We start from the raw sequence: 11,769 nt of genomic DNA, 5'->3' as shown, positions 1-11,769 counted from the left end.
ATTAGGCATGGTACTCTGCTCAATGTTTGTAATTCCACCCTGGAAGAGGAGATTTGATAACTACCTTTTCTAAATAAAACTTCAGAAATAACTCTTAACAAAAGACCATGCCACCATGATTCTTCTAAATTTGTCTCGATGATTTGTCTTTCTAACTGGACTGCAACAGGGTTAATGTAGCGAATGCCTTTAAGTTCATCTGCTACCGTGCAAAAAGGAATCATACATTTAGCTTCAGAGGAGCGTCGCAGATTTATCCCCTCCTCCTCCCAGCTCCTTTTCTCCCTCCCTTCCCTAGCAACTGGTAACCTCATAAAGAGGACTCCAAATCTAGAAAGAAGCAGTTGGTCCCTGGCTTCATTCGACCTGCCAAGCTGCTCTAAAGCAGAAGCACAAGTCATTTCTCCAGACTGAGTTGGCTTGGCGTGGGCGTTCAGCTGGTTTTCTCCATCACCTCAAGAAGGCTTTGCTGATCAAATTTCTCCATGGCTTGTACTGAAAATGTGTAAGTACAAAACTGTGTACAACTGTTTAAGTTGAAGGCAAAAGACAATTTGAATTGTTTTCCTGTGTGAGTGCGACACGGACAACGGGGAGGAGTGGGTTGCGAAGGATGCAGAAGGGGATCACAGACAAAAGCGTGAAGGACGTAAATTCAGGTACTAAGAATACTGGAGTTTTAAATGTAATTTTGAAGTTGCAAATCCTTAGTCTAAATTGTGGGGTTTAAATATGAGGAAATTCTTACTCTAGGGTGTGGTATGGGTTGAATGAAAGAAAATTTTAACAAAAGTTGGTGTACATGTTGAATGATGCTTCATGAAAGAGAAACAAACTGGAGTGTTTGTTAGCATAACTAACCTTTCTTCGACTTCTGTGGAGAAAAAAAAAAATGCTTTCCCTCATAAGACTTTCCAGAGCACTCCTACCAGAATCTAAATGATGGGTTTCGTGGATCATATATCCTACTGGGACTGAAAGAGCTGGTGTTTCCTCTGTTTATCTAGCATGCCTGCGCACTGCAGCTTTTAAGGAAGCTATCTGAGTCTTCTAGGCTGCCTTGTTGCCTTGAGGAGGTGGGAATATGGGGAACGGGGTGGAGCCACAGGTCAGCCATAAAGGGAAACCACAAAGCCTGATGCTAAAGAGGCTGGCTGGTGAAGGGCAAGTGAATCGAAGAAGTGTTTGCTGACTACACCTGGGAGGAGATTGGGCTCTCCCTTTTCCCACCGTGTATTCCAGAGAATTCGATCAATCACATATTTCAGATATTTTCTGGTCACCGCATTTTCTTTTTTTTTTTGCGGTACGCGGGCCTCTCACTTGTGGCCTCTCCCTTTGCGGAGCACAGGCTCCGGACGCGCAGGCTCAGCGGCCACGGCTCACGGGCCCAGCCGCTCCTCAGCATGTGGGATCCCGGGGCACGAAGCCGTGTCCCCTGCATCGGCAGGCGGACTCTCAACCACTGCGCCACCAGGGAAGCCTGGCATTTTCATTTTTATTAACCTATTCATTTCTGTTTTGGCAAGCCTTGGAGGGCACGCCCCTTCACCCACAGCAGTAGCTGCCGATGAACATGGGACCCCAGAGCTGCGCCCCGGCGTGCCCCTCCAGTGTCCGAGCTCCATGCAGAAGGATGATGTGGAATCCTGGGGCCTCCCTCGCGTCCCCCTGAGACCTCCCTTCAATGTACTGGCCGATCTAGCAAGAGAGCAACTGGAGCGTCCCTCAGAGAGAACAGGATCCTGCATTCCTGTCGACGATTCGAGAGCTCTCAACCCCCCCTACGAGCCACCACCTGCTGTTGCGGAAGAGTCCCTAGCAACAGCAGAAGTAAATAGCTCTGAGGGGCTGGCAGGCAGGAGGCAGAGGGGACAGGATTCTATTAATGTGTCCCGGGAATTCTCTGGCGGCCCTCCCGCACTGATGGTGGGGGGGACGAGGGTCAGCAATGGGGGCACTGAGAGAGGTGGCAGTAATGCAAAGTTATATGTGGCTTTGCCAAGGGGTCAAGGATTCTTTCCATCCAGGGGCTCTCAAGTAAGAGGCCCGCCACCTATCCCCACCCTTAGATCAGGGATAATGATGGAGGTGCCTCCAGGAAATACGAGAGTGACCTGCAAGGAAAGGTTGGCTCATGTTTCCTTCCCACTGGGAGGCCCGCGGCACCCCGTGGAGAACTGGCCAAGGCCTATGCCCTTGTCGTCCAGCACTCCAGGTTTACCTTCTTGCACTACTGCTCATTGCTTCATTCCTCCTCGACCTCCAAGTTTCAATCCATTTCTCGCTATGCCTATGGCTTTTGCTCCTCCTCCGATATTTGGTCCTCCACTGCCTTCCTATTTTGCCAATTTCCCTTCCTGGGGAATGCTGGCTCCTGCATCCTCAAACAGAGAGAACAACTGATGGCAAAAAAAAAGGAAGGAGGGGAAAAAAAAACGGTTGGGAAAAGAGGTGAAAGTTACTCATTTATGTTTTTATATTTGAAACCCCCTACCCTCTTGCAGCCTGTTTAGCACTAATGTGCCTTACATACTTGGAAATTCAATAAAGGCTCTAAACTTTGAAATATTGTGAATTATTTTTTAAAATGTCACTTTTGGAGCTGAAGCCTTGGGTTTTGTTTTCTACTTTTAAGAAAATGAAAGCAGTAATGTGCCAGTGTTTTGTAAGTAGCTTAGTTGAATCCCTACCAATGGCTTGCAGCTGTGATTGTGGGGAGGTGGGATTGGGTTCTTGTTAGACTTGGCGAGTCCGGGGTGGGGAATTCCTACCTACCTAAGGCTATGGGGGTTGCTCAGTGCAGGATGGGTGAATGAAGATAAGGTCCAGGAGGTAGATCCAAGTCCAGATAATAGAGTAAAATGCGCAAACACTAAAAGTAGTCAGATGAGACTGAGGTGAGAGTAACAGAGCCAACATTTGACAGCCAGTTAGAGGCAGAACCAGGCTGAAAAGTTAGGAAAGAAAAGGAGCAGGGGAGATGGGAGAGTTCTACACCATTGCTTCAAACATGAACTAGTGTTTGTCTCTCAGCATCTCACTGTTGCTAAACACATGGTATAGATAAGGCTGGCTTAATAGAAGTCTGGGGACAAGATGGAACCGGGCTGAATCCTTCACCCATTCTCGAAATAAAGGGTACTATATACTCAGAACTTCTAAAGGCAAATGAAAACATTTCACTCCTGTGGAATTATTTTCTCTGACACTGCTATGTTTGTACCCTTCATAAGTGCTACAGCACCCCATTATCATGATGGCTCTGAGAGATTACCAAAAGCCCAGATGGGAGCTTTTTCAAATTCTAGTGACAAAGATATGGGCACAGCATGCAGGGTGGAAGGATGGCCATTCTGACCACTATACAACTTCATTCACACAGTGGTCCTAAAACACACCGACACTGTCTATGAAGAACCACTAAATTAGAAATATCTTTAGAGGATGATTCTTCCAATGAGCATTTTTCATGCGCAGAGCTGATGATGTAGGTGATGTAAGCAGTCAGTTAATGGTTGACAAAACCTACAGATCCAAAAGGCACCTAGCCTATAAGCAAAACCATTTATGTGTTTTTAGCACCAATCGTGGGTTCTTCACTACTCGGGGAAAAAAAGACACATGGATCCATGAAGTTTCTTTTTCTCCATTTGATTCCTAATAGATTGTTCTAAATTTACAGGTGGTAGTGCAAGGAGCACTGGATAAAAGGAGCATCTGGATAGAGCTTGCTAAGATTCCCCTTACTCCGTCCTGAAGCTGGCGCAATTCCATCAGTTCACCGTGGTGGCTTGAGCAGAAGCAGGCAGCAAATCATTTGACAGCTGCTCACTATGAGGTAGCTTAGTCCCAGCGTACCAAACACTTATTGAATTTTCAGCCTTAATGAACAGAGGAGTTGGGCATGCTTATAGTCATCAAAAATATCTTTTGAGCCAGATGTTAAAAGATATTTTGACAAGAAATCAAGTTGTTGTGTCAACGGCAGTGCTGCATCTCTGGAGAGTTGCCAAAAGGTGTAAGTGACAGCAGAATAGGATACGTTTTCCTTCTCAAAGGAAGTAGCTCCGATAAACACTCAGAAAGACTTTACTCACAATTACAGCGAAATCCATGACAAATTTACTGTAACAAGAAAGTGCCACCAACACAAGCTGCTCTTTTTAAACCCTCTGTTCTCTTTCCTAATACCCTCTGCATGTTATTTTCTATGCCATTTCTAAACGCTGAGCACCTACAGCACACAACAAAAAATAACTATTAGCAAATTGAGGCATTGAAGTTTCCTTTATACCTCTGTGGTGTAGGATAAATACATTTTCTTTAGTTTATGCAGAGCTCTGTGCCTATATAACAGGTTTCAGTAAACACAAGTATCAAATAAGCCTGGGATCCTGTTGTTAAATGCAAGTGAAATGCAAATATTTTTGTTTATTCACAGCTTCCGTATAGAAATACTGTATTACCTTATTATCATAGGCGCCAGCATCCTCAATGACAGCAAAACACCCATTTTAAACACATGATTTGGGGCTTCTCTGGTGGCACAGTGGTTAAGAATACGCTCGCCAACGCAGGGGACACAGGTTCGTGCCCTGGTCCGGGAAGACGCCACATGCCACGGAGCAACTAAGCCCGTGTGCCACAACTACTGAGCCTGAGCTTTAGAGCCCACGAGCACAACAACTGAGCCTGTGTGCTGCAACTACTGAAGCCCACGTGCCTAGACCCCGTGCTCCACAACAAGAGAAGCCACTGCAATGAGAAGCCCATGCACCACAAGGAAGAGTAGCCCCCGCTCGCCGCAACTAGAGAAAGCCCACGTGTACCAACGAAGACCCAACACAGCCAAAATAAATAAAGAAATAAAAGAAGTAAAGAAGTAGAAAAAAATGTTTAAAAAACACATGATTTGCCTTAAAATAGCTAATTTTAAATTATTCTGGTGCAATATGAGCTAATATTAATCCTACACCAAAATATCTTATTCATTTTGGAAAGTGCACATAATTCAATATATTCAACATTCTTGAACATATATGTTTTCCCATTCTTTTCTGTGGCTTAAATAGCTCCTAACCGCAAGAGGGAAAGAAAAACATCGACAAAGTAGCCCTTTCTCCTGATAGTAATGGGAATGGGTTAAGTATTTCCTGTTCTAAGTTATAATCATTGTCACAAGATGATTCATGTTGTACTGTTTATTATTTATAGTTCTCATTATATTCTTTGTCACAAGACTGTAGCATTAGAATTTTAATATCCTATATATTCTCTAGAAGATAATAATAAACTGTACAACTTTGACCTTTTCTATGTCCCTAAGTATGATTCATTAGCCATTTCTATTTTGTACCGTTTACAACTTCTGTAGCCTGATTGGAAGAGGTACACATGTAGCCAATCAAACTGTAGAATACTGAAAATGTTAAAGTTCGAATTATAAAATTTTTAAAGTCTTTCATAAACCAGAGTGACATCAAAATTACACGTTATTCTTCTGAGAATTATTATAACAAACATAAAATAGGACCAAAAATTTATTTTCACTGGAGTCTTAAGGTTGAGATCATGGTGCTATCTTCATCTACCATGGAACAAGTGGTTTATTGCATGGCTGTTACTAAATAACTAAATAATAAAAAATATATATACACACATACATATATGTATGGAGAAAGATATCCTTCCATAACTATTACATTGCACTGTAACAATGGCATTGAATTATCAAGTGCTATTGACAGATGTTGATTTTTAAAGGACCTAATACAGAACTACGTGAAATGACTCTATTTCAAGATCAATGGGCCAAAACCAGAGATAAAAGAAATTTTACACAGATCAAGAACACTGTGTCATGTCATAGGTTAATTCCATAGCTATCACAAAACGTTGCATGTCTTCTTTATAATGAGCTGGATTGAGTGATATTCCCACAGAAAGAGCAAGTGATGAGACTAAATTAAGTGAAAGAACCCATCTGTTTCTCTGTGATGATGTTCATTTTTTCTTAAAATGATGGAAATGTATAGCATTTATCAAATCAAGTCTAGATTTGAGAAGTCAGAAAAATTGTGATTCATCACGCAGTCATTTTCTTAAGTGCTTGAGAAGGTGCTACTCTTGCCAAAGACTAATTAAATATATATGCTTTCTCACCCACCATTGGGAACTTACTGCCATTCAGAAAATCTTTCTCAGCATCCCAATTTCTCAAAGAAACTATCTGTGGAACTTGTTTTCATGAAGTGACTCTACCATTGCTTTTTTGAGAATGGACTAGTATCCTGCAATACTCTATGGAGGTAAACTGACCACGTTTTTCCCAACTCTGAAAATCTCTTTCCCTAAGTAAAATAAGATTGTAAAGCACACAACTCCATCATTCCTATCATAGAGGGCTTTGTCTATCTAATAGTGTTTAATTATATAATTTATTGAGAAATATACATTTATAACTGACTTCTTCTAACACCCTGATTGTAAAAGCTTTGACTCAGAGGCAAAGCAACACAGGGAATATGGAGGTTGATGGATGGTGCTTGCGCATGTGAGAAAGAGAAAAACAGATGGAGAAAGACAGAGGATTAAAAATAGAGAGGGGCAGGGCCACTGTCAGTTGAGAAGAGATGAGATGAAGTGCTGTAGAAGAGGAAGCAGCTTCATAGTGGAAGTACTGTTGGAAAAGTAATACATTTGGATATGGGAGAATATAATCCAGAGAAGACAGAAAGGGGCAGTTTGAAAAGAAGGAAGTTACAGGGATTAAGTGTTTCATGAAAGAAAGGGCTCTGTGTAGGAGTCACACATTTGAGAGGGTGGGGATGAGCTGATTAGAGAAACACTATCCAGCCTTCCAAAAAATGAATCTATCTCCACTGCTTCATTCCTTCCTATAAATATCATCTCTCTTCAGATAGCAGCCAATCTCATATTGCCTATGTGAAACTGGAGGCCCTTTCTGGTTTAGGTTCCATCAATCCCCCAAACTGGCCTTGACAAGCAGACTCATCATCATCAAGGTTACTTTATTAGTGAAGAGGGTGTGCAATGAATTAGGCTCACAAAAAAGCATTCCCTCTTCAAGTTCTCAAATATATCAGACCCTAAACTTGCTTTTCTTTTTAAATTTAAACTCCAATCTTTTTTTCCCCTAGTGAGGTACACTGATTATTTTTTAATTTTGCCTTTTCACCCCTCCTATTAAACCATAATTTTCTGAGGTGGAGTTGCTGGCTTTATTAATCACACTTCATCCAGAACCCAAGCAATCTATTATTTTTCCCAGGGGGCATATTTATACCTCTTTTAGGTATAAAATCCTTACACATTGTGTTAATGCTCACTGGTGCTCAATAGCTATTAGCAATATACAGTAAATGTACTGAAGATACTATTTAATGCCCTAACTAAAAAGTTGATTATCCATAAATAGAATAATTTAAAAACATCTTGTATTAGTAATTCACATTAGTAATTACTTAATTACTAATTAAGTAATTAATTAGTAATTAAGTAAGTAATTCACTTACTTAATTAGTAAGTCACAACTGGAGGAAAATAATCAAATATAAATAATGTTTCATAGTTAAAAAATATCTATGAGATAGTCTTACAAAGACTATCAGTAAAATCACAGATGATCCCAAATTTAACAGAATGATATGGCTTTAAAAACGATCATCTCTTCAGAATTTACATAAACATTATTGCTTCAGTGCTAGGCATTTTCACAAACCAATTGTAACGTATGTACATCTCAAATTGTCCAACTTTATGACTAATTAACACTGCTAACATCACCAGTCAAATGAATCCATGTACATATCACTTCAAAACAGTGTAAAAGCTCATTTCTCCTTTAGGCATTTGACATGAAGTGAAGTTATACAAGAAAAATACCAATTCCAATGTCTAAATGTTACCCTCTCTATTTAACTTGATGCTGTTATCCTTTTAGCATAGCCAGCAGTGGAGCCTACAAAGGTCAGTCAACCCTTAATTGGGAAACCAGTAAGAGGCCTTAGGTCTTGGGTCTTAGGCTCATTTAGTCAAAACAAACAAACAAAAAATCAAACATAACAGAGTGTAAAACACAGAATCCATGGGCTTGAAGATTAAAGTTATTCAACGTGCATTTATTGAATGCATAGTATATGAGTAGCTCTACATTGGGTGCTATAGAAAATAAAAACCAAGCAGACACCTGTGGAAGTGACTGATTACTAAGAAAACACTTGTTTTCCTTCAGTGAGAGAAAACATACACTTATAGTAGAATGAGTTCTCATGTGCTCATGTGTATTTAGAATTTCCATGTCTTCTGTTGGTCTGATAGGTTCTCAGTTTACAGATGGAGAAACTGAGATTCAAGAGATTTAGTGATTTGACCAAGAACAAAATGTGACTTTGTGGCAGAGTCAGAATCCTCTTGTTATTCCATACTTCAAAATGTGTTTCAGGCTTCCCTGGCGGCACAGTGGTTGAGAGTCCGCCTGCCGATGCAGGGGACACGGCTTCGTGCCCCGGTCTGGGAGGATCCCACATGCCACAGAGCGGCTGGGCCCGTGAGCCATGGTCGCTGAGCCTGCGCGTCTGGAGCCTGTGCTCTGCAACGGGAGAGGCCACAACAGTGAAAGGCCCGCGTACCGCAAAAAAAAAAAAAAAATGTGTCTCAAATGTATTAAAGATATAAATGAAAATAAGAAAATAAAAATTGCCATAAATTCTAGAAGAAAATACTAGTGAAATAAATGAATATTTATGTAATCATGATCTTTCTTCTCATGACAATAAAGTCAGAAATCATAACAGAACACACTATAATATTGAAATGATCTGTGTCAAAATTATCATAAACAGAATTTAAAAGCAAATGAAAAGCTTGGGGAAATTTTGCAGGATATCTAGAAAAAGGTTTAAATGTTGTTAACAAATACAAAATTTGTGAGCCAATAGAAAAAGTGTATACCTTCATATAAAATGAATAAGTGACATTAACAGGTAGTTGACAAAAGAAAAATGGCTAATAAACATGTAAAATAGTTTATAAGTATAAATTAAAATAAATACATTTTTATCTGTCATAGTTGTCAAAGTTTTTTTCACATAATTATATCCATTGTTGGGGAGGGTTTGGGCATATGGGTGCTCTTACACACTAGTTATGGGAGTATAAGTAGAACATTTAGTGAGAGCATGTTACAATATTAAACAAATTCCTTAAAATTGTAGTGTTCTTTGATCCAAGAATCCCACGTATTGGACTTTAGCCTAAGGAAATAATCATGGATATTGGATAAATTTTTAGCTACAACCAGACTCATCTCATCATTATAACAGCAAAAACTTAGAAATAAACTAAACTTTTCAAAATAGACAACTGTCCAATTAAATTGTGGTCCCTTCAGATGACAGAATATAATGCCACCATCAGAACAATAACAGAACTATAATTTTTAAAATGAAAGCTTATATGCATTTAAAGTGAAAAAAATTTCAAAAGTATGTGCCAGTACAATCAGTTTTCTTCTCTTTGCTTATCTATATTTTTGATTTTTTTTTTTTTTTGCGGTACGCGGGCCTCTCCGTGCTGTGGCCTCTCCCGTTGCGGAGCACAGGCTCCGGACGCGCAGGCTCAGCGGCCATGGCTCACAGGCCCAGCCGCTCCACGGCACGTGGGATCTTCCCAGACCGGGGCACGAACCCGTGTCCCCTGCATCGGCAGGCAGACTCCCAACCACTGTGCCACCAGGGAAGCCCCATATATTTTTGAATTTTTATAATAAACATTTTTACTCTTGTGAAATTTAGGAGTTGTGATAAAAAGGAGATCATATATGATTTCTAAGGTCTCTTTCAGCTCTACACTTCAACAAAACAATTATATAATATAATAGAAAACAGAATGGTATATTCCGTAATCATAATTTTAAATAAATGAGTACTCAGAGGAAGTGAGAAAAAAATCAAGTGTGATGGGAGTAGTTATAGAGGTTTATGTCAAAGAGTTTAAGACAAACTCTGGAACACTGTACCTTTGCAACATATGGTTTCTTGATCCTTTGTGAAATGAGGCCCTACTTTAGTGGTGTTAGCCAAGATCTGATACTTGGCTGTGCACTTGTTTTCACGAGACATTGAGCGTCAGTGAGTTGCGGGGGGGGGGGGTTCTATGCAAAGAGGGGCCAGGAATCAGGAGGCTGAGCAAAAAATGGGATCTGGAGTATATAGCAGGTTTAGGCAGGCAGGGGGTCAAATCCGGACAGGTCTGCTGAAGCAGCATGGTGCATGTAGGTATAAGTTCAGTTTAACAACCCTTTCATTTTGCCATCCTTTCTAATTTCAAAGTTCTTGATTTCCCACTGAAGTACAATGATCCTAGTTTTAATTCCAGCAGCCTGGACCAGCACGTGTTAACTGTAGCCAGAAAAATGTCAGAAGCATGTAGGTGAGTCATGCTTCTGATCTAGGCAGGAACAAGGATCCTCAGATTATCACAGTATTTGGCTCAGTGTTTTGCCCTTCTACACTGTTTCCTGTTGAACGTGAGCAATTTAAAAATAGGGAGTTAAGACAAGCATGGATGACTTAAGCATTTTAAAACTGCATGTAACCTAACCATGACTGCGGAGTACTGAGCATAAATTGTTTTCTATGATTTATGATAATCACACTTTAAAATGTTCAGAGCAGGCCTACCAAGAATATGGTTGTACAGTTTGTATCCTGCACAAGGGTGTCTAGCCAAAGTGGTAAAAGTAGGGATTGAAATTCAGTTTGTACTCTGCTTGCTAAGCAGTACACCTGAGGAGAGGCAACTTTTTCCAATTTGTCCACCCAGAGTGGATACCTTTTTCTAATTTATTCATAGAAGCAGCAGCTACTAGCTGTGGTTCAGGTTAATAACCAATGGGTCCAAATACATTCATATTCAATAAGATTGGAAAATCATTAAAAAGCATGAGCCCAGTTTAGAGAAACCACAACGTCAATGTTGATAGAATTAAAAAATAATTGTCATTCAACATGCCCAGCAAATGATCAAAGACCAGCAGTCTATCAACTATAAATTACCTGCTAAAAAGCTACCATTAGACATGGAAAGTGGATTCATACGAAAAAATAAATTAAAAATATAATTGACAAAAGGCAGTTGCTTTAATGGTATCTCTACAAAGAAAAAGTCCCATGAAGTATCTCTCTTGCACCTGCATAAAAAATATTCTTAATGGGAATAATGTAGAAATATAGCTAGAATCCTAAAACCCAAACACCAGGCTAACATTTCAAACGTACTTTGGAAAATTACTGCTATGACTGACACTATTAAAATATTAAAAGTAATAACGCTGAAATTCACAACAACCTTACAATATAAGCCTGCAAATATAGACTAAATATAGTTCAGTATGAAATCTACCCTTTAAAGCATATGTTGAGTATAAGGTGTGAATATATTAATGAGTCACTTTACACGAGCAAAATAATTTTGCTCCCTGAATACATTTAACATGTTATATTTTTTTCTGTATTTAGTTTCTTTTTTATTTTTTTTTAAGGGTGAGGTAGCACTGAGGTCCTTTAATGGAAATTCATCATGCCTCTCAGCTGTATTCATGTTTCTAGTGAAGAAGCTTATTTAACAGTTTCTTAGAAGATGTCTCTTGGGTTTAGCTGTAGTCAGGAAATGGTGTATAATTAGCACTTTTATGTGGCATTAACAAACAATCTTGTTAGTTCATTACTTTTTAATATTTGCATC

The 11,769-nt window shown here is 39.7% G+C and overlaps 1 protein-coding gene across 1 annotated transcript; it reads left to right on the top strand.

The window, feature by feature from the left end:
* The first annotated feature begins 324 nt into the window (after positions 1 to 324).
* Positions 325 to 2,569, top strand: PRR32 (proline rich 32). Its single transcript, XM_067724487.1, has 2 exons — positions 325 to 505; positions 1,530 to 2,569. The coding sequence occupies exons 1-2, from the start codon at positions 486 to 488 to the stop codon at positions 2,404 to 2,406; spliced, it is 897 nt and encodes a 298-aa protein (XP_067580588.1). The 5' UTR covers positions 325 to 485; the 3' UTR covers positions 2,407 to 2,569.
* The last annotated feature ends 9,200 nt before the right edge of the window (positions 2,570 to 11,769 follow it).

This window comes from Pseudorca crassidens, chromosome X (genome assembly GCF_039906515.1).
Source record: "Pseudorca crassidens isolate mPseCra1 chromosome X, mPseCra1.hap1, whole genome shotgun sequence".
In the NCBI taxonomy this organism is placed as follows: Eukaryota; Metazoa; Chordata; class Mammalia; order Artiodactyla; family Delphinidae; genus Pseudorca; species Pseudorca crassidens.
The sequence above is the reverse complement of the archived record's forward strand: the minus strand, read 5'-3'. Positions and strand labels throughout refer to the sequence as shown.